Source organism: Channa argus, chromosome 11 (assembly GCF_033026475.1).
Source record: "Channa argus isolate prfri chromosome 11, Channa argus male v1.0, whole genome shotgun sequence".
Lineage (NCBI taxonomy): Eukaryota > Metazoa > Chordata > Actinopteri > Anabantiformes > Channidae > Channa > Channa argus.
In genome coordinates, this window is record NC_090207.1 from 5,208,158 (window position 1) to 5,228,942 (window position 20,785).

Genomic DNA, 20,785 nt, shown 5'->3' on the forward strand with positions numbered 1-20,785 from the left:
TCTAAGCCAGTTGATTATTAATCCTGATCCGAATGGACCCCGGCCCTGCCCACCGTCTACTACCTGGATCAGTAGTGTTCAGTCAATCAGAACCGTCTGAGATGAAGACGAAGTGGAAGAAGAAAAGTAAACCGAGAACTTCCAGCTGCTGATCGACTAAACTTATTTGATAGAGGTCACCAGCAGTGGGTAGGGGTCCACGAGGACAAGGATTGAGAGAACCAGCTCTCTTAGGGACCCTCAAATATAGCTGGTGGTATTTTGTGTGTTTTAAAGTCAGAGATTTGTCACTTTTTGTTGGGCACAGTTACCATGGTTACATGTATTGTTCTCACATTATGTATGCCAGTAATTTTGTTTTCAGAAAAATTATAAACACCTATTGACTCAGTGGCCACTTTATTAGGCACACCTAAACAATCTAATGCAATTCAACACAGCAGCTTTGCCATGTTTTCTACTTTTACAATGTATTAGTTTGTCAGTTTTTAAGTTGAAACTGTCAGAAAAGTCATAATTCTGTATTTAATGGGGGATGGGGGATGTCTTTTTTTTATCAAACAGTGCCTAGCACTCTTCCTTCACAGCAAGAAGGTCCCGGGTTTGAAGACCGGACCGGACAGGGCCTTTCTGTGTGGAGTTTACATGTTCTCCTTACGATAAGTAGGTTTCCTCAGGTGCTCCAGTTTCACCTACCACCAAAAACACTCCCTCGGATCAGTTTTTTCACCTCTGCCCCTCAGGAAGCCCGAATCTGCCTCCGGTTGTACTTCAGTAGTGAGTTGTGTACTTCTACCACCTCTGCCGTAAAGGGAGGCTTTCAAGGAAAATGTAAAGGAACCATAAAGGAAAGTTGTAGTTTAATGTCTGTGGACTCTTACAGGTTCGAATCAGTTTAACCTTTTACTTACCACTGTTTCAACTGTGCGATACAGTTGAACTATAAAATAGCACAGGTCAAAGGTCATTGTTTAAATCAGTCTGGCTCTACGGTGTAGTGGCTCTACGGTGGAAAAATATATAGCATTTATCCAACCCTACCAAAAATTCAGTCAAATCAGTTGTAATCGAAGTGGCAGTGAGCCAGCATGAACAACACCAGGGCTCTGAAACGGAAGCACACAAATATAATTCAGGCTTGTTAATTAGAAAATTAACATCAGTGCTTTTCCTTCTGACATGTGAAAATATCTGCACTGATGACCTCAAAACTGTCGTCTTTTGTTCCCATCTTGTGACCTGCCGATAAAGCCAACCTGACTATGTTTTGTTTGCATTGCCCAAAATTACTCTACGAATCAAATTTGCCTTCAGGGCTTTAATTTACTTCACCCACAAAAAAAAAAAAAAAAATGATTAGACAATGACCGTAACAGTGTTATGTAACACTAGACATGATACTGTTGATTTGTGTTATTATCAGTTGAGGTGGTTTTGTATATATTATGGGATAGTTGTATCATGGTGGCTCTCCTATAAATAAAATACTCCATTTTGTGACCTAATGAAGATCCGTGAGTCACTATCCACTACTACTGATAAGCGTTTTATTATAGGGGAAACTTTTGTAACATTTTCAAATCCAGGTAAAAACCATTTCGAACGGATTCATTTCTATTCTATTCTATTTCTATTTCAAAGGTTGGCCAAAATAAGCTCTACAACCAGTGCAATCTTCCAATAATATCCCTACGTTAGTTACTCGCAAAAAAAAAAAAAAGTGTTACTATTTGCTCGCAAACTTTATTTTAGCCCTCCAAACTTGTTTTAAGGAACAGCACAGACACCTTATGGCACTTATGTGCTTCTAACGTGAACAGGATGGATTTCTCAGGCAACAAATCCCAATTTAACCTCTCAGCGCACATCCTACAGGCAGAATATGTGGGTGAGGCATCACACAAAGTGTCAGAAACATCTGTTCAGTTTTGTGCTCCAGTGGACAGTATGCCAAGATCTCGGCGCACACTGCTCTAAACCTGACACGCTGACAAGTCTGTCACACTTGATAAAAGAGGGAACAATAATAATCCTGTTGAAGCTGCCGAGTGAAAGAAAAAAATGCAGTGGAAGGGAGCTTTGTCCACATACACCCATGCAACTGAACACATGCAGCTGAAATGTTTCAGATAACACACACACACACACACAAAAAAAAGCAAGCGGGAAGAAACGCTATCACTAACTCGTGACAGGATTGAGCAGGCCAGTCAGCACTGACAGAATAGAGTTCACTGGGAAGCGAGAAGAACGGTGCACAAACTAGCCTCAGCCAAGTGCTCGATTTGCCATCGTGCCGTTAGAAGATAAAAATACAAGTAATTAGTTGCCCCCTTCTTCAGGCCAGCGAGAGGTAACAGCCTCCCCTCCACACCCATCACCCCATGCCCACACAGCCTCCTCATAGGATTGGCATCAGTGCTTAATAGGTGCTAAGACAGACAGGAACACTATAAAAAGCCCCTCGGAGGTTGTCCCGACTCGCCACGCTTAGCTTTGGCAACTCTTTCTTCCATCACTCCCTCACTCTTTAAGTCAACTTCAGTTGCTGAAATTGCAACGAGACAACCCCAAGAGCTCGAAGGCTGACATTTTTTATATTCTCTCCAGGTTTGTCTCTGTGAGATTCTGCTTCTTGGAACATGAGCGGACAGGCCGATACAGAGCCATCATGCGGGGAGAACAGCACGGGTGGTCCCTGGTTCCCCCAAAGAAAATGGTGGCATTCCAGCCGTCTTTTCAGTCAGGATGTTGGCCTGCCGCCGTTCCTGGAGCCAGGGGACCCTTGGTGGATGAATGTGGACTGGTTCCAGAGGAGTTTGGCAGCCTGCTCCTGGCCGGGGTACATGCCCACTCCGCTGTTTGTGCCCTACATCTCTGGGTCGATGCAGCATCCCAGCAAGAAGATTAACAACGAGCAGCACAAGTGGAGGGTCAGCTTGGACGTGGCCCACTTTGCCCCCACAGAGATTTCTCTCAGCGTCAGAGACGGATTCCTGGAGGTCGGAGGTACAGAACACTGGCTCATACGGTAGCTGTGGTAATTAAGCAGCACTGAAAGTTCTCTTAATTAACATTGCAAATTACTTTTACACACAGGACAGTTTCTACTCTTTTCTACACAATTCTATAGAATCTAATATTATCTCAAAGAGCAGCAGAGTTATCTAAATAGGCTTCTCTCACAGTTCACCGAATAAACCCCCTTAAACTAAACAGTGATGGAAAGGAAGCTGAATGCAACAAAATTAGAAAGCTTAAATAATGTGCTCAGGGAAATTAAAATCACAGCTCTGTGGTAGAAATTAATTTCTGTGTTGAGTGGTTTCCCTGTGCAGCCTGATTCCTCTGTGTCCTCCCTTTTTCCTTTTTCTCTCTCCCCATAAACGTTAATTCATCCGCAGGGAAACACGAGGAGAGGCCGGACGAGCACGGATTGATAGCCAGATGTTTTACAAGGAAATACAGGTATGCAAAGTAAACACTGATATTAACCTGCAGATGATGAAATATGCAAAGCTTATGAGTTTAACACTGGCAGTCATGAATGGGGGTCTGTTAGCAAAATGCTCGCCGAGCTGAAACAAAAGAACATATTGAACAGTCGACCTCCTTCTCAGTGTTTGCTACACTGTACCTCAGTGACGCCGTAAAAATGGTTGTGTTGTTTTCAGGCTCCCAGCTGAGATTGATGCCACCAAACTAACGTCTACACTTTCTGTTGATGGCATCCTGACAGTGGAAGCTCCACTTCCTGACACCTCTGTTCCTGCTGCCATCATCATTCCCATAAAGGTGACGTGAGACAACTCACTCATACTCAAAAGTAATTTCTGCTCCAAGTTAGATGAGAAGATTACCACCACCACAACTGGTTAGCTTTTCTTAGCATATAGACGGACTCTAAAGCTGACAGATGTGCGTTATGTCTCATTTGTCGGTAAAACAGTACATTTACAGGAGTTAGGTGCTGAATTAATTCTTTTTGTTAAAATCCTGCCCCCACATAGACTCCATGCACCAAAATGACAGATGATGATGGTTGGGTGTTAAAATGTTGTGCTTTTGCTTTACCGACTTGTGTCATGTTACAGTTCCATACTGGAAGTGAACTCCAGCCTCCTTTAGGAAAGTCACTGCTTATTTGATCCATCCATCCACGCCTACATTTCAGTGTCTGAAATGTTGGCGTGTGTCTGTCAGCCCACAGTAATATTTATCTTGGTCATTTTTGATTTTACAAACTACGTAACCTTACAGGACAGTTACCAATGTCCTAAGCTAAAATACTCACGGTGCCTTTTATAATTACTGTACAGACACCAGGGTAGAGATATTTTCTAATCTGAATGTCATCAAGCAAGCGAAATGTGCATTTCTCAAAGTGGCAAACCCCACTTTTAGACTGGAGACTTTCACGATGAACTGAAGAATATCGACTTATTCCTTTTGAGTTTCCAAATGTGGCAATCTGCAGACGCTTTATCTGACAGCGAGCTTCTGTCTGTAAGTCAGGGATAAAAGATGAGCTACTGTAGCTTACCTTTATTTTCTAACCAAATATTTCATCTTGTTTCTGACGTTTTAAAAACATGTTTATGCACAAATGCAGATAGAGATGGAGGTTACTGAAGAACAGGAAGAAAAACACGAGAGAGAAATAACTTCTGAAGCAGAGCCAGATAGCAGCAGGGCACCAGAGGCCTCAGAGTCTGCAGAGGATCATGGGGAAGAGTCTCCACTAGATGTCCTTGACGATCAAGCCCACCCTGGCAGCAGCACAGCTGCATTTCAGCGGCATGAAGAGAGCAGGGAACAGAAGGAGGAGACCCATGAAAAACCAGCTGAAGAGTCCCACCCTTCAGTGTCTGCAGATGGTGAAAGCACAGAGGGTCTTCAAGAATCTTCTGAGCACGACGAAACCCTGAAGAGCCAAGAGGCCCCAGATACAGACACGTCCCAACAGCCGGCAGACAAAGAACCAGCCGTGAGTGGAGAGATTCCGGTAATGGCAGGCTCAGGGGAGGCAGCTGAAGAGATCACCCAGCCTGAGGATGTGCAGCTGGGCAAAAGTCCACCATGTGAGCTCCCGTGCCAAGAGCTGGAGGATCCTGACATACAACAAGAAGACACAAAGTAGAGCCACAAGACTGCCAAAATGCTGCACACATTAACCAGTAAGAAAAAAACCCCGACATAGCTTGCTTTGCACAAGGTCTGCTGACATATCTGAGTCAATACATCAGCCGTACAGAATAACCATGCTGTGTTTGGAGCTCCAATAAAATTTTGCATGTGAAAAATTTTATTTTGTGTTGTGTTACTCATTGCATCTACATGCATTTCCTTGCTCTAAATATTGAGCCAAAATGTAGGGTCTCTACACGTGAACTGTCAACTCATAATGAATGACGGATTTCACTTATGTTCATCATATTCAGTCACCTCTGAAAATACACAGGTGCACAATAAAAAACAAAAAAAACCCCATCATGCAGTTTCAGCTTAGAGGTTTTGACATTATTCATATAGTATATGTTTGCACAGCTGTGCAGTAGTCACTTCGATGTGAGTAACCTGCCCAAAGAATGGCATGATTCCAATTATACTGTTGCCATGGCAGCATAAGTCCTCACATATCTAATACCCATAAACACAGGAGTTAGCTGTATGTGAGCGTGCATGTGACACAAAGCAGCCCCTTTGCTGTTTCCACACTGTGGCTCCAGTTTGGAAACTTTTTAAATTCACGCTGATCCTGCCTCTTGATTCCAACACACAGAGACGATTACATTATTTTGCATCACACAACGTGCAATGGAACTGCCCCGGTGTTCGCATTCAAAATCTCTGGCAGCGCCGCTTCCGTGCGTTCGGCCCCTTCTGCAGCACACAGCACTAAGCCCACTGCTAAGCTGCTGCCCAGTTCTCTCTGTTATCCAACACCACCACCACAGGCTCCCTCGAACCCTGGAACCAGGCCCGAGAGTGGCACGATTCTCCAAAAAGAAAAAAAATAAATAAATAAAAGGACACAGATGTTAAGACACACTCAGAGATTGGCTGGACATTTTTATTGCATCAGCCATTACAAAGACATCAACAAAAAAAATAAAGAAGGCAGGAAACAAATGTCTTTGGCAAACAAGTCAGTCTGTCCACTCTAACAACCATGCAGCCATCCTCCTGAATGCTTAAATAGAAAAGACAAATGCAAACCATGTTGCAAAACCCTTCAGAATAATAAAGAACTGGTACATATTAAAGTATATTTACAATACACTTTGATGGAATACAGTAGTAACACACATAATTCACCCTCTACTGAAGCAGCAAACAGTGACTTCAATCTGTTTCCTGTCAAATTAAGTGTTTTTCATAAAGTCAAGAGCTACACAGCTGGAAAGCTGAAGCAAAGTCAAGGCACTAAAGTAAATAAAGGCACTTTTATCATTTGTTTAAACCAAAGAAATCACATACAATATGTTTGAAACAAAGACTGTTCCATTAAATTAACGTCATGTTAAAGGTAAATACATTGATAAATTTGATTCCTTCTAATAATTGTCTTTTCTACGACAATGCTACGATGCATCCGTGGCTCAACAGCTCTCGCATAACATGCATACACTACAACTGCATACACTAAGGGCCCCATTAACTGTCTGCTCATCTGCAGGTACCCAGAGAAATGTGACATCAGGGGAAAAGCTGAAAATAGTATCATCATATTTACCTGGTTCTTCTGCACACTTGCATTTGTGTTGTGTTTTCAATTGAAAAGAAAAGGGAATTAGAAATAGTCACTGGCAACTAGTTTAAGCTGTTAAATAATTTCAAATATTAACGAAAACATGAATTCATTGATAAGTTTTAATCAACATGCATAACTTGTCTAAGATCTTAATCAGACAGAAAACATTTTCAGGTAACAAAATGCAGATTGATGGGTCCTTTATTTATTGTTACTAGGTCATCACCAAGTCACTGTCCTTGGCCTAACTGCTAAGCTAAAGACCGCTAACCATCCTAATATGGGATCAATGTGCTTTCTATTGTCGGGCCTCTCAATTAATGTGATTAGACAATGGGGGGAAAAAAATAAAAAGCTAATGATGATGGGGGCTGAGAGTTGAAAGTTTTTCAGCTGGAGGTGCGTAAAGCAGAAAAACACGAGGCTACACACTATAATGCAAAATCAGTGCGCAAAATGTTTCACCCTTATTAAAAAACCAATTTAAAAAAGCCGCCTCAGGCTGCTGATAAGCTGTTACTGTGACGAGAAGCTGTCGAATGCTTCCGTGACACAGATTCAGTGCAGAGATACTCACATCTAAATGTTTTTTTTTTTTTTTGCTTTTTTTTTTTGCCAGGCTCAACTTTCTAACCAATCGGAGAAGGGTATCACACATGGATGCGACACCGTGGGTCTGACACAGCGTCAGTATGTGAGGCTCTGGGTGGATTGATTTTAAATCTCATGTTAAAGCTTGATTCCCAAAAGTTGCATATTTCGACTTTAAGTGAATATTTAAATTTAAATATTTGTTAGCTGCAGCCCTAAAGGATAGTGAACCCCAATTTGGGCAAACGTGGGAAAAGTCAGTGGTCTCAAGATGAAACTCATCATGCGGCTTATAAAAATGCATAATTTGTACAGAAAAGTCTTTCCTGGCACAGCCTTAGTATGGACAGCCAATAGGACTTATCATGTCCTAGTATATTGTGCACAATTTATTCCGGGGTTTGTAACAACACAAAGCTGAAGGCCACACATTTCATTTCAAACTTGTAATTGCTTGTGCAGGATGATCTGTCATGTTCTTCAGAAGGTTGGGGTTGAGACCAGGGGCACTTCTTGGGGCTTGGGAGCCTCCACCTCCTGCATTTCTCCAGGCTGGGAGCCCTCGTTGCTGAACAGGTAATATGGAGGTGTCTGGCGTGCTTCGATGATGAGGACGCCCTCAGGGGACAGAGAGGCGAAGACTGTCAGGGGGTCCACATCTATCGGGATCCTGTTTCAAGAGAATTAAATGGCAGAAGTTTACTTGTGTGTGTGTGTGTGTGTGTGTGTGTGTGTGTTTATCTAGCATGTTTAAAAGCACAAACTGCAGAGTGGGAGGAACTAAATAGTGAGACGAAGCCTAGAGAAACTGTTCAGTTTCTAATTTTCTCCCAAAGCAATTGCTATGCACACACTGTTGAATGCTGGGATTTTTTTTTTTATTGACACTTTGTCAATACCCAGAAACAACCTTCAGTTGGATGATTTCAGAGCTTTACAGGGAAAAAAAAAAGACTGTGACCGCCATTAAAAATATTCACCCTGTCCTCTTTGACTAGCCCTTAATCTAGACTAGAAAAACTAGGAGATGAACTAAAAGTAATAGCGACTTTCTCCAGCGCTCGTCCCAATGTGAGGTTTCACTGCATCCATCTGCAGCAGTTTAACACCTGTACATTTCCATCAGTGTATCATCTGTCATATATGCACCAGCTAATTCATTCCCAGACAGGTTTTTTTTGCTCTGTTTGCTTCATTTTTTTTGACACATCTCATGCTGAAAATGTTATATTTTCCACAGCACGGTGGGATAATTGGCTCCCAAAACTTACAGCAAGATACAAAGTGTTGATAGAAAATCAGCCAGAGCTGCAGAATATGAGGGTTAGTGACAACAAATTGCAGCTGCACGCACACACACACACACACACACACACACACACACACACACACACAAGGAACAATGATAATTTGTGATTCTGAATTATCAGATGGATTGGTACAGTGTGCAATTATCACATTCATTTGGAGCTGATTTTAAAATAATATGCTCGACATTTTGGAGTGAAAGTCTTCTAAAATCTGCTGTAGAGGCACACACACACACACACACACACACATGCAGGCAAACTCAGGTCTTTGTCAGACAATGTGGCCAAATATGGATATTGTGGGTTTTCTGTGTGAGCAGCCAATGTCTTTGGAAGTTAATATAAACATCAGGCCCCCTGTTCAGAGGAGGAGGAGGAGGCTGTGGATCTACCCTTCATTTAATCAGAGAGGACCCTTCACCAGCTTTACATTCCACTGAGAACTAAACGTCAGAAGTGGCTGAAGACCTAATACTGCAGACGCAGGCACACACACACACACACACACACACACACACACACACACACACACACACACACACACACACACACACACACACACACACACAAGCACACAGAGGTCAAATCAAGTCTATTTGTGCAGCCACATATCAACTCTGTGAACCAGAGCTGAAAAAGAAAAAAAGACAAAGAAGCCGCTCACACCTCCAAAAACAAAAACTGGATAAAACTTGGGCCAGGAAAGTACCAGAAACGCAGGCAGGCGTTGCTGTAACTTCGACTTCCCTCATTGGTAAAAATAGAGCGGACAAACAGAAACACCTGTTACCATTCAGCAGAACCACAGGCTGCAGCCTCCAAAAGGGTCAAAGCTGAACAAGACCCTTCTACAGCCGCGACAGCAGGAAGATTCATTACTGCTGTTCTAAATGAGTGAACCTTTTACTACGTATTTACATACTACACCCTCTTCATTCATTCATTCATACAATCCCATTCTGCACATCACGTCTTCTGACAGTGTCTACCTGACTCGCACCAGTGCCCAGTGCACTATTCTTCCTTCCACTTTAGAGTTTACCCAAAAAATAAATACCTACCAAATAAAGTAAGTGTGCACTCAGCATGGAGAGAAAACTGAATTTAAAGCTTCTACCTTAAGTCCAAAATCTGCTTCTAATCTTGACTTTGTTTATCAGTTGTCAGCTCTAGCCGTGCACATTTCAGTATCTACCCCCCACGCGCCCAAACACACACACACTTACACACACTGTGACACATACGTTAGTTGCCCCGTCTGACAAAGTCAAATCCCTCGTCCCGTTACGTGGAACTCTAGCAGAGACCTTATCTGTCCTGCTGAGTTTATTTACTTCTGGCAAGTGCACGTTTTATCTGAGCCATTGATTTCATAGAGCTGGCGAAAAAACAAGACACTTACATAACGCAATAAGTTTCTATAAACATATTATTTTGTAGGAGCGTCCATTAACTTTTACACTTTAAGTAAGAATTTCTGAAGTAACTGTACTTAAAATACCCCTGTTTTATGCTTCTACTGAAATATTTGTACTTTGTAATTAAGTCCTCCAATCTAAGCGCCCGGAAACATTTATTTTTGATTCAACAGAATATTTTACAACAACAGAAAAGGTCGCTTCATAATCAATCAATACTTAAGGATATTTCACCTAAGAGCTGAAACTAATGAGGATTTTAAAAACTGGAAAAAAAAAAAACCCAAAATGACACATTTGTTAATGTAATAAAAAAGCTTACAATACAGAGCTGGCTGCATTTTGAATTTTCTTCTGCCTTTGCTGTAAAACATGTTTTTTTAGGTGATCAACAAGTTCAATACTATTACTTGAAAGTTAAAGTTACTTTGTGATCTTTCTAGAAAACTACTATACAAATTGAGTTAAGTTGCTATTTTATGCAAAAAGCGGAAACGGAGAAACACTTAACTAAAAACACATTCTCAGACACGCTAACCATCTAAACGAGTGATGCCATCTCCTCTCTATCGCTCAAATGGCTGCTGGATTTGTGTATCGAGGGCGGTTATTTATATACCGTATGACCCCACTACCCCCTCCTTTCTGCAGAGTCAGTCAGGCAGTTTGGTTGGAGCTATTCCTTTGAAGCACAGTCCTGATCTGACTGGCTTTCCAATTACACACGTTGTGATATGAACAGCGCAGGCTTAGCACAACTGCCCACTAATTAGTCAACGGGAAAGTGATGCGCTGGTGAGACAGGGTTTCGCACCAGCGATCAGCGCTGCTGCATGAAGTCCTCCCACTGCCCAATTAAACGGACAGAGGCGAGGAGACGAGCAGGTTGTGGAGACGTCTGTGGAGTAGTGCTACACACACCAGTACTTCATCTACACGCTTCAGTACACTACGTGATGTTTCCACCCTGAAATGGCTCTAAATCAACTGTTCGATTTAAGGAGAAAATGTGGACATTCATGTCATTTACGTCACTGTGAGACAAATAAACACCGTGATCCATGCTTTTTCAGTAACACCTCCATTTGTGTACATTTGTCCACATGTTCAAGTGTCTCTGGGCAGGACTTTTGCTCTTGGTGGATCAGGCCAGCGCCTTGCATGGCAACTGTTGCCGTCAGTGTCTGAGCTGAATGAGACGCAAGTCATTAAAAATAGTGATTTCATTAAAAATAGTGATTTCTCAAACACGAGAAGCAAGTCATTAAAAATGGTAAATGGTCTCCACAGTAGACGGCGACTTTTACGATTTTTTTTTAAAACACATCATGTTTGTGAGCGAGCAGAGAGCATAGTTTTTCTCAGTTTTGAATATGCAACGTAAAACCTTTTTGTTTTGAGATTTTCTGATTAAATAAAGCTCAACAACAAACACACAGTTCACTAACTTACATGGGGAAAGTAGAAACCTTGGTCACATGTCCACGAAAACATCACTGGAGCTTTTATTTAATATGAATAAATAACTGTAATAGATCATGTTTTATCTCTGGTTACGTTTCTATACAGTGTGCAGGGTATTTTTTTTAGCCTCCCAGTGATTTAATCTATTTATTGCTCTCATCTCATTGCAGGGAGGACGAGGTTGTGACACTACAGAGGACTGAGGTCAGAAATGTTCAGATCCTACACACTGGCTTTAAGTTTGCAAAGTGTCCCCATGTTGGCGCCCAGTAGATAAGTGGATTCCCATCTTGTGGAATCTGGTCAACAAAAAACCATGTTTCCTTCTGATTCCCTACATTGTTTCACGTGAAACCAGTCTAATTTAGAGATGTAACGGAACACGAGGGAAATGTAAAGCCTGCTAATATTTCTATTAGTCCACAGCTGTTAAGTCAAAATTGAACAGACTTTCACCTCATTGTCACATCTGCTGTTATTCTGACTGAAAAACAGAGCTACGTCATCAGAAGTCATCGGTTTAGAAACCCGATGACAACTCTTTGCCCCCTCTCCGCTCATACTGCGGTGGGGAAAACAAGGTTCACTCCGAGACACAGAAACGATACTCACTGTATCTTCTTTGTGAAATTCTTTGTCACGATGCCTCCTTCCACCTGCTTCTCTTCGTGCGTCCCTGTGGGGGAAATCAAATACATGAGGGGAGTGACCTTACATGACACCAGAGGTGATGAATACTGTGTAATAGATAAATCATGGATTATAATAGATAAGCTTATCATATACTGTAACCCCACATTTGTGAATATATCCAACAGTTTTACAGCAAATAAAAAACAGATTTAACTGAGATTGCAACACTTTCCATTCAACACAGAGTTGCACAATTGCAGCAGTGTTTTTCTTTCAAGATCTCCAGGGAGAGGGGCTGCCACTGCCTATGTTGCAATGGTGAAACGCCCTTTCATTCCCGTTAGCTGGTTACATGATTGTTTTCCTGTTAGAAAGACACTGACACATCGTAGTCCGAAGTCCCTCTCCACCTCCCCCTCCCCTGCTCTGTTTATGGCCCTTCAATCTCTTGGGCTTGCTGGCAGCTGCTCTGGGGGCTGCTAAATGTCAACCCTGCTGCCAGCAGCGTGGCCTTCTCCACCCCTCGACCCCCCGCCGGCAGTCCGGGGCTCAGCGTCTGCCTGCCGAAAGTGTTGGACTCCACCAGAGATGGAGGTTGGAATAAAACTCCAGAGAGACGTGAGCTCTCTGGTGAAGTCATGAGTTTATTATGAAAACTTCATCCCGACTTAAGATGTAAAACTGGTCCCCCGATCGTCCCATGAATAATTGAGGTATGTTCAAAGAGCAGCCCAACAAGGCGCTGCCGAAGAGATGCCAAATTCCAGATGCTCTGCGTAACACTGTGTTCTGGGAGGAGATGTGGCAGCCGGTGATGTGTTGTTATGGTTGAGGTTTCTCTTGTTCCGAGTATAGAGGCCAGAGCTATGGTTTGTTGTGTTTTGATGTGTGAAGCCATGTTTACAATGAGCCTTAAACAGCAGTCAAAATTAGGAATCGTGCTGCAGATTCTGCAAAAAGCTTCTTTGTGTATGTGGGTTTGTTTGTGTTGCTTTAGTGCTGCTGGATCCTATGTCCAGTCTATTTCTGGTGCGTTTATTTGGTTTAGAGCATAAACCTGGCTTTTAAAAAGGCGTTAAACACAAGTTTAAAGAAAACAGAAAAGAAAAAAAACAACACCGAGTATTGGTAGATGAGGGGGAGGCTCTGACTGCATAATTGATCCTCACCCGAGTTCTGACGCATTATATCAATGTCCCACTACTTGCACCTCCTGAGAGACACACTGTGTACACACCAAAGCGAACACATTTTAGGCATCAGAGCAAGCAACCAATACTGTCCTCTTCCTCCCTGCTTGGCAACAGCTTTAAGGCTTGATGCCACTGAAAGCCTCACATTCACTGTGTGGCAGCTGGTTTGTGTTGATTTGATCAGCTGTAGACTTGCTCAGAGATGTGGACTACTTGACATGCAACTTCAAGTGTGTCTTAACACAACAGTCAGACGCGATGAAGAACACTGAAAATCAGCCCTAATCCTTTTTAAGTGTGTTAAATCTATGGGTATCTGCAAAAGTTAAAATATTTCCAGTCTGGATTTCCCTTTTTTGTGTTTCCCTTAAAAGTAACAAGAAGAATTTTGAATTAAAGCTCTGCAAATTTAGAAGAAATCCACTTAATGTGACTAATGTAATGAAAGCTGAAGCTTTTCCTTGTTGTCTTGATAGGATGGAGATGGAGGGCAGTAGAATTTGTCCCTCCATAACTCACATGAGAAGCATCTTTTGGATAGTTCTCTTAAAGACGTACAGTAGAGTTTTTAGTAAAGATATGGTTCATGACTTATTGTGGGGAGATGCTGTTGGAGCCTCTCATGACACAGACTCTCAGAATAACCAAGGCTCACCCTTCTAACCAATCAGAGTAAAGTAGGCCAAACACTGTGCATTGCATGCTGACCCCCATGTTGTGACAGAGCGTTAGTATTTGACTGACTGATTTAGAGTCTCATGCGACAGCTAGCTTGATTCGAAAAACTTGCGTATGGTAACTTTAAAAGGATCTCTTGAAGGCCACTATGAAGAGGGGCAATGTCACAGCAAGGAAAACCCGTTTCAGTGTTCACATGGGCACCTAATTCCTGTTTTCAGGAAGACTTGGAAAAATGTGTACCCGTCCTTTAATACTTGATTTTACCTTACTAATGCGTTCTTTTATGTGGCAATCATTCCTACATGGCATTTTGTTTACCCACTAAGGGCCTAAAGCTTAATCCAGTTGTGCGCATCATCTTTAAAAAGTGTCACGTCTTTCCAGTAAACATTAAACCAGGGCGAAAAAGGCCGTCAAGCACGGCTGCTTCGGAGTTAAAGATTTGCTCCTTCCTGTATGAAACACCTCCGGTAATGCCTGTGTCACACTTCCAGTCCCACTTTAAGAATAAAGGTCAGGTCGCGGTGGCAGTGAGGCCCAACATGGCGCTGACTGAATGACCCAGCTGGCATACCAACAATGTGTTTATAAAAAACCCAGAGTGGGGGGCGCCCTGCTGTCTTCTGTCCTCTCTTCAGTCCTGGGAATGCCCGGAATTCATCGGCTCAAGAAGAGGCACTTCCCACGATTTCACTTCGACACGGGCAGTGACAAAACCTGCACAAGGGCCGAAGGGCAAAGTGAGGCCCTATTTCCAGAACGTTCTCCCCAGCATTTAAGAGCAGCGAGTGGCTGTCTTATTGCAAACAGAGACGGTTGTCACGGGCCTTGCCTTAAATCTAAATTGAGCTCATGGGTGACTAAGGGAATGATTCTCCAGGAATCTGAAACAGGTGTCTAAGCTCGAGGATCTGCCTACCAACATCCAAGTCCCAGTCCCCAAAAAACCTGTCCAGCTCTTGCATATCAAGACTCATTAATGCTGAGACCATATTACAGCACGGAGGCTTTCATTGTACTGTGCTAAACCCGCAGCCAAAGTGAATGAGCTGATATTTCTCAAAAAGATTATGAGGATTCTGAGAGAAACCCAAGATTTGTTCATGCTTTGTTTGATTTTGGGAAACTGCTGCTGTACGGCAGCTTTTTGAATGACTCAGTTCATAAGATTTTGTGTTGTGTCATACTTGTGCACAGGTATGAACGATGTTTTATGTGTCTCACATTGTTTTGACTGGTCTGTTTAAGATACTTTATTTTAATGTAACCATCTGGTGAAAAGAAAAACACAAAATATGTTGAAAGGATAAGCTCCGCCACCAATGTCCTATAAAGATTTAAACATTTTCCAATAACTACATTTTCTGTTAAAACTTTTCCATCGCTTGATAAAATTTAGTTTCAAAAATGTTTACACCCAACCGGGAATTTAAGACTATTTTATATTTGCCTATTCAGGTAGATAATAAAAGTAAAAAAAAAAAAAAATTGTCATTGATTTTCAAAAGCTGATTTTACGGTTCTGTTTACCGAGTGATTTCTGAAAATATAATTTATTCATTTTTTTTGAGAGTATATCCCACACCGATTCGTTGGACTGCAGATGTTTTAAAATGTCCCCCATACCTCAGATTTATATGGAGACCATCTCGGCTCACTTTGACCCCCATAGACAGGGAGACAGACAGCCCAACGAAAACCAGAACAGTCTGGTGCCTCCAAAGGCCCTGATATCCACTGGTCTTACTTGTAAAGTCATGAATCCTCCCTAAAAACTGTGGTTACACTCATTGCAGGCCTCTTCCCAACTCACCTGACACTTCTACAAATCCGTCTCTCGTTTTGACGTGTAATTCCTCTGCTTTGAAGCTGTGGACGTTCACGCAAACTTTCCAGGGCTCCCCCCCCGTAGTGGTCGGGGAGCTTCGGGACGAGGGCTCCCCGTATCTGCTGGTGTACAACGTGGGGCCTCCGGTGGACTGACGCGGAGGGAAACCTGTGCGTAAACCGCTGCTGAAAGGCGAGGGACTGAGGCGTGTGCTTAGCCGGCCCGGCCGAGCCCAGCCCGGCCAGTCCATCGACAGGTCATCGGGGAAGGATGGCATCCCAAAGTCTTCATCCATAAACCGGGATGCGAGCTGATCCCTGAACGGAGACTCTCCAAACGGATCCCTAGGAAACCGCTGCCGGTTTCCCAGAGTGTAGAAGTCTCCCTCTGCCATGTCCAGCTCACTTCAAAACCCGTGTACAGTTCAAATGTGCGCGCAAAACACGGCTTCCAAAGCAAATCTCTCTCTTGTCAAGACACAATTCCCTCAGTCTACGTGTGGAGAAACTTTCTCTCAGTGGATCACGCGCATTGCCGTTACGCAATCATTCACCTGTTGATCCGACAGCAAACTCGAAAGTGGACTTTAAAATCCTATGTGCACTGAACTAATTCCTCCTGGCGGTGGGTTTTATACCAGATGACAACTTCCCAAAACGATGAGTCGACACGGAGAAAGTATCGGGAACATGCTGGGAGGATCCGGAGAGAACTTACACTACACAAAGTAACTTCGCAAGGAACAACAAAACCTTTACACATTTAAGCCGTGAGAAGAACGGGATGAAATTCACACCTATAAAGAAACATTAATAAACCACCCCAGATGTTTATTTGGTGTTAAAACACATTAAAGACGTTTCATTAGGACCAAACGTTTTGCTAATGTTGTCCACTTTTTGCAGTGCAGCAGCAACAGCTGAGCAGAGACCCGCCTCCCCCGCTGCCTAAATAAGTTACCGTCCACATGTCACTCAGACGCGCACAGCTCCCGGTGACTCACTGGCTCTTAAATAGAAAATAACTGAGCTTCAGGTCAACAACGCTGAGGTCACAGGACAGATGAGACAAATCCTCTAAGAAGTCAAATGTGTGAAGTCGACCTCCCGTTTGCTGAGGTAAATCATTTCACACAAAATCATTTCACACAAAACAAGACAGCGCTGCCATTTCATTTCAAGAACTTGATTTTATACAGCTTATTCTGAACACGTTGGTTTCATAGGGTTATGGCAGGGACAATTTCCAGGTGACACATTATTACAACGTGGAGTTCACACTGACACAGGATAAAATGTCATCATATGAAGAAAATGTGGTTTTTGCATGTTGCTCTTCATATGGAAAACGGAGTGTGTGCATCCTTGAACACTGAAACACTGCATCACTATTGCTATATGACTTTGTTATTGGAATTAAAAAAAAAAAAAAAACAACAGAAAAACAAATGACTTGACCAGAGGGATCTTAATCACAAAGACATCTAGAGTCCAATGATTGAAGCCTAACTAACCTTAGGGACTTCTTTTGCTCATTCACTGGTTAACGATTTTACATCCAAACCAACATTTTTACATCCAGCAAGGCCCGAAATCACCATTCTGTGAAACAAATAATCACACATTTTGTATAATTTGTACAATGCAGATGCATATTTACACCACAGTTGTTACATTTACAAAATCGTTGTGCACAAGAACCGATGTAAAACTTACAGGGAGATGGGGTGAGGGCCCATCTAGAAATGTATTAACATGACTGCACAAATCATCCACCGGCACCTAGTCAACACTGGTTGACACAAGTCATCATTAGTTTGTAGTTTATTGATGAGACTGTGCCAAGTCCTTCCCTCTTCCAGCGTCGTATTTCCCTCATTTGTCCAATTTGGTTGACATTCAGGCAAATGGGCAGAGTATTGAGCCCATAACGAGCAGTCAATCAGGCCTTGGAGCAGTGATACAGACAGCAGGACGAATTTCAAATGATTGAGAACGATAACGCTCTTAATTATAGGAAAAGGCTGTTTCAAACTTTTGCAGACTCCAACGGTGGAGTCAAAGCAGCCTTGGAAATGATCGTTAAAGGAACCGTTTGACATTTTGAGAAAGAAGCTTATTAGCTTCCTTGCTAAGAGTCCAATAAGAAGATTGATGCTACTCTTGCACACGTTTGGTAAATATGGAGCTGGCGCCTGTAGCTTAGCACAAAAGCTGTACATTTAAGAGAGAGAGAAAAAAGAAAAGCAAAAGTTTGTTTCTGCAAGTGTAACTAAATCCATTTACACACATGTTAAGAGTTTTTCTAACTTTATGCTAAGTTAGGTCTGTGATGGGCCAAGCTGAGGGTGTGTTCAACATCGGTCACTGTAGCTGATTGGCTGTTCAGTTTAGGGAACTACTGCCCAAGGAGAGAAGCAGAAGAAACTAGAGCAAGCTAATGACAAAGTCATGAAATGTGAAAATGGTAAGAAAACATTGCTTTGTTGAGGTTTGTGTCCACAGTCCCAGATCTCCCGCTTTCCCTTTTTGAATATTGAGCACAGGCTACCACCATCTGCTGGTATGGAGAAGTATATCCTCTCCCACAGGGGTAGAATGTTCTTGCTGTTGGCAGTAGTCTTTGTGTTGTGTCGCTCATGGTTGTACCTATGTAGTTTGAGATGAAAGTCGAGCTGAGCGTCTCATCAACTCTTCCGCACATGAGAATATTGGACTCACATTTTTGCTTTAAAAAAAAAAAAAAAAAAGATAAAAGATCAGACAGGAGGACTCAGTGAACTCATTCTACTTTGAGATTAACCGTGACTAGTTTGGCAAAACCAAATGCATAATTTACAACAACCCAAAAATAATTCACGTCCGTCAATTACCACAAAGAGACAGTGTTGCATAGAAAGATCCACCACCAGGGACAAAATATTAATAAATAATAAATACGAAATAAATAAGTACGGTGCAGCAAACAAAACTACAGTTGATATGTGTGTTTGGTTGCAGAGAACTTTAGACTTTTTGTTTGCAACAAGAAGTGACGGTTTTTCTTCCTGTGCGTCAAAAGTTCGAAATAACTCAAACCAGGCAGATACTGTACACACAGAGTAACTATGGACAGTCCAAGAAGTGAGGTTTAAAACAGATACAAATTCTACTACCGTTCACTCTAGAGCTAGATGTCAAGGAAACACTGAAACGATGGAGATAGTGTAAAGAAATCCACCTTCATGTCCCTGCGCAATGTTTCGATTGCACATGTGCTGACATTTCAATTGTTTTCCACTAGATCAGAAGATAAATTAATTTGACATTCTAGCTGACAGGCGGTTTTGCTCGCCGTCAGGCCAACCTCAGCGTTTCATTTTTCAGGAGGAAACACCTTCGGACTGCACCTTGTGAAACGCCGAGATCAGAGCAATCATCCTTTTCCTTATTCCTGAGAACAATTCCCTCTGAAGCCATTTGTAAACACTCGGATCAAATGGCTCAACTCAAGTGTTGACTCACTTCTTGGCACAGAAGGACATGGATGCATACGTCTTACGTCCTGGTAAATCACGCCTCTCATTATTTACCTACTGCGTCTGCGTTTGCATTTGCATATGGCCAAAATCATTTCAAGAAAATAGTTGGGACTTTTCTGAAGACTTCTACTACTGCGAGTACAATTTTAAGAAACCCCCCAACGATTTAAAACAAATAGGGGAAGGAAATGACGTAATGACGGAAAAGCAATGTTAGCTGACTAAGTACAGGGAAACATTTTCACTGAAGTGTGTTGTTTGAGTTCCTATTGTAAATATTCAAGAGGTGAACATTCCCAGGCCATTGTGAAAGCTGACTGAAGAGGATACAGTGCAGAAGAAAAAGACATTCAGTCTCTAGTGATCTCTGGGGACAGACCGAGCAAGACTGCTTCAATGAAAGACGTCGTCAGACCCCTGCTGGGGACATTACCCCTCGAGCATCAATGCAGCGCTTTGGGAGGAAAACAGTGGAATGCTTCAACATCCACTGTGCTCGCTCTCAACTGGAAACACCGGGGCCACTTCACCCTGTTGATGCCGTCTGGGAAACTTAATGCCTGGTTTTGTTGCATTTGTGAAATGAACCTCGACTCCGGCTGCGACTGCGCGTCCCAAAGGTCCAGTTCCAAGATGAACTGCGGCTATAGCTCCTGTAGGAGGAGTAACTGTGGCTTCGGCTGCGACTCCTGCTTCTGGTGATGCTGCGGCTTAGGCTGCGGTTGCGGCTGAAGAGGCTGCTCCATGACGACACACTGGTGGACCGGCTGCTGGAGGAAGGACTGGGTCGGAAGTATGGGATGGGTCGCTTCCTGGCACTGTGGAGAACCCAACAATAAGTGCTGCGACATTGCTATTTGTACAATGTGTCACCTGACATACAGTACTTTATTTAAGGGGCTGCTGGAGGTGACAAACTCATAAATAATCATCATCCAACTCTGCAGTTCTACAGAACATCTCCCAGCTCGTTAATTTTGTTTTTTTAATTACAGTTTTTTAATTCACTTTCACCACCCATCAGTGACTTTGCCAATAAGTCAATAGTGGTGTTAACTGGAAACACGTGCCAATATCAATTTAAAGGAGGAAAAGATGTCATTTTTCATAGTTTGTTGTGTTGGACCTCTTAAGCTTAAGTCTAAATTCACTTTCCTTTTAGCAATGTTTGGGTCTGAACCAGTTTCTAAGAACCATTTGTGACTCTTCTGTTAATAAAATCAACACCATGAGCTGCAAGACACTAAAACCCTCTGTAGAGGTCAGTGGAACTGCACAATGTGTCACTACGAATAATGTGATGAGTGACGTGTAATGCCTCATGCATATTTCTGGTTCTATGTCCTTTCCTGCTGTCACTGAGCAGTTTTAAAGAAAGTACGTGCCAGATAAG

The 20,785-nt window shown here is 42.6% G+C and overlaps 3 protein-coding genes across 6 annotated transcripts in view; 1 reads left to right on the top strand and 2 right to left on the bottom strand.

Annotated features, from left to right (window-relative positions):
* Window positions 1-2,205: 2,205 nt before the first annotated feature.
* Window positions 2,206-6,014, top strand: si:dkey-1k23.3 (uncharacterized). Its single transcript, XM_067520908.1, has 4 exons — window positions 2,206-3,009; window positions 3,405-3,468; window positions 3,675-3,795; window positions 4,613-6,014. The coding sequence occupies exons 1-4, from the start codon at window positions 2,643-2,645 to the stop codon at window positions 5,138-5,140; spliced, it is 1,080 nt and encodes a 359-aa protein (XP_067377009.1). The 5' UTR covers window positions 2,206-2,642; the 3' UTR covers window positions 5,141-6,014.
* A 43-nt stretch (window positions 6,015-6,057) lies between these two features.
* Window positions 6,058-16,447, bottom strand: hspb8 (heat shock protein b8). The gene is made up of 3 exons (XM_067520909.1): window positions 15,858-16,447; window positions 12,150-12,213; window positions 6,058-8,015 (listed from the first exon to the last, which is right to left on the bottom strand). Exons 1-3 carry the CDS (start codon window positions 16,264-16,266, stop codon window positions 7,826-7,828), a joined length of 663 nt encoding a protein of 220 aa, XP_067377010.1. The 5' UTR covers window positions 16,267-16,447; the 3' UTR covers window positions 6,058-7,825.
* A 593-nt stretch (window positions 16,448-17,040) lies between these two features.
* srrm4 (serine/arginine repetitive matrix 4) overlaps window positions 17,041-20,785 on the bottom strand; it is a 53,224-nt gene continuing 49,479 nt past the window's right edge. For 2 of the 4 annotated variants that reach the window (XM_067520904.1, XM_067520903.1), the window contains exon 13: window positions 17,042-20,210. In XM_067520904.1, the coding sequence (XP_067377005.1) occupies window positions 19,946-20,210 (265 nt within the window). In that variant the 3' untranslated portion in view covers window positions 17,042-19,945. Of the gene's footprint in view, window positions 20,211-20,785 lie in introns of all 4 variants that reach the window. The other 2 variants (XM_067520907.1, XM_067520906.1) reach the window with 2 other exon arrangements.

Bases quoted from the DNA above. Each gene is read 5' to 3' on its own strand.
- hspb8 (XM_067520909.1), bottom strand. From the start codon at position 16,266: ATGGCAGAGGGAGACTTCTACACTCTGGGAAACCGGCAGCGGTTTCCT. The intron at 12,214-15,857 runs GTGAGTTGGGAA...TTTCCCCCACAG, and splicing joins CGGATTTGTAGAAGTGTCAG to GGACGCACGAAGAGAAGCAG. The intron at 8,016-12,149 runs GTGAGTATCGTT...CTCTTGAAACAG, and splicing joins AATTTCACAAAGAAGATACA to GATCCCGATAGATGTGGACC.
- si:dkey-1k23.3 (XM_067520908.1), top strand. From the start codon at position 2,643: ATGAGCGGACAGGCCGATACAGAGCCATCATGCGGGGAGAACAGCACG. The intron at 3,469-3,674 runs GTATGCAAAGTA...TGTTGTTTTCAG, and splicing joins TGTTTTACAAGGAAATACAG to GCTCCCAGCTGAGATTGATG. The intron at 3,796-4,612 runs GTGACGTGAGAC...GCACAAATGCAG, and splicing joins CCATCATCATTCCCATAAAG to ATAGAGATGGAGGTTACTGA.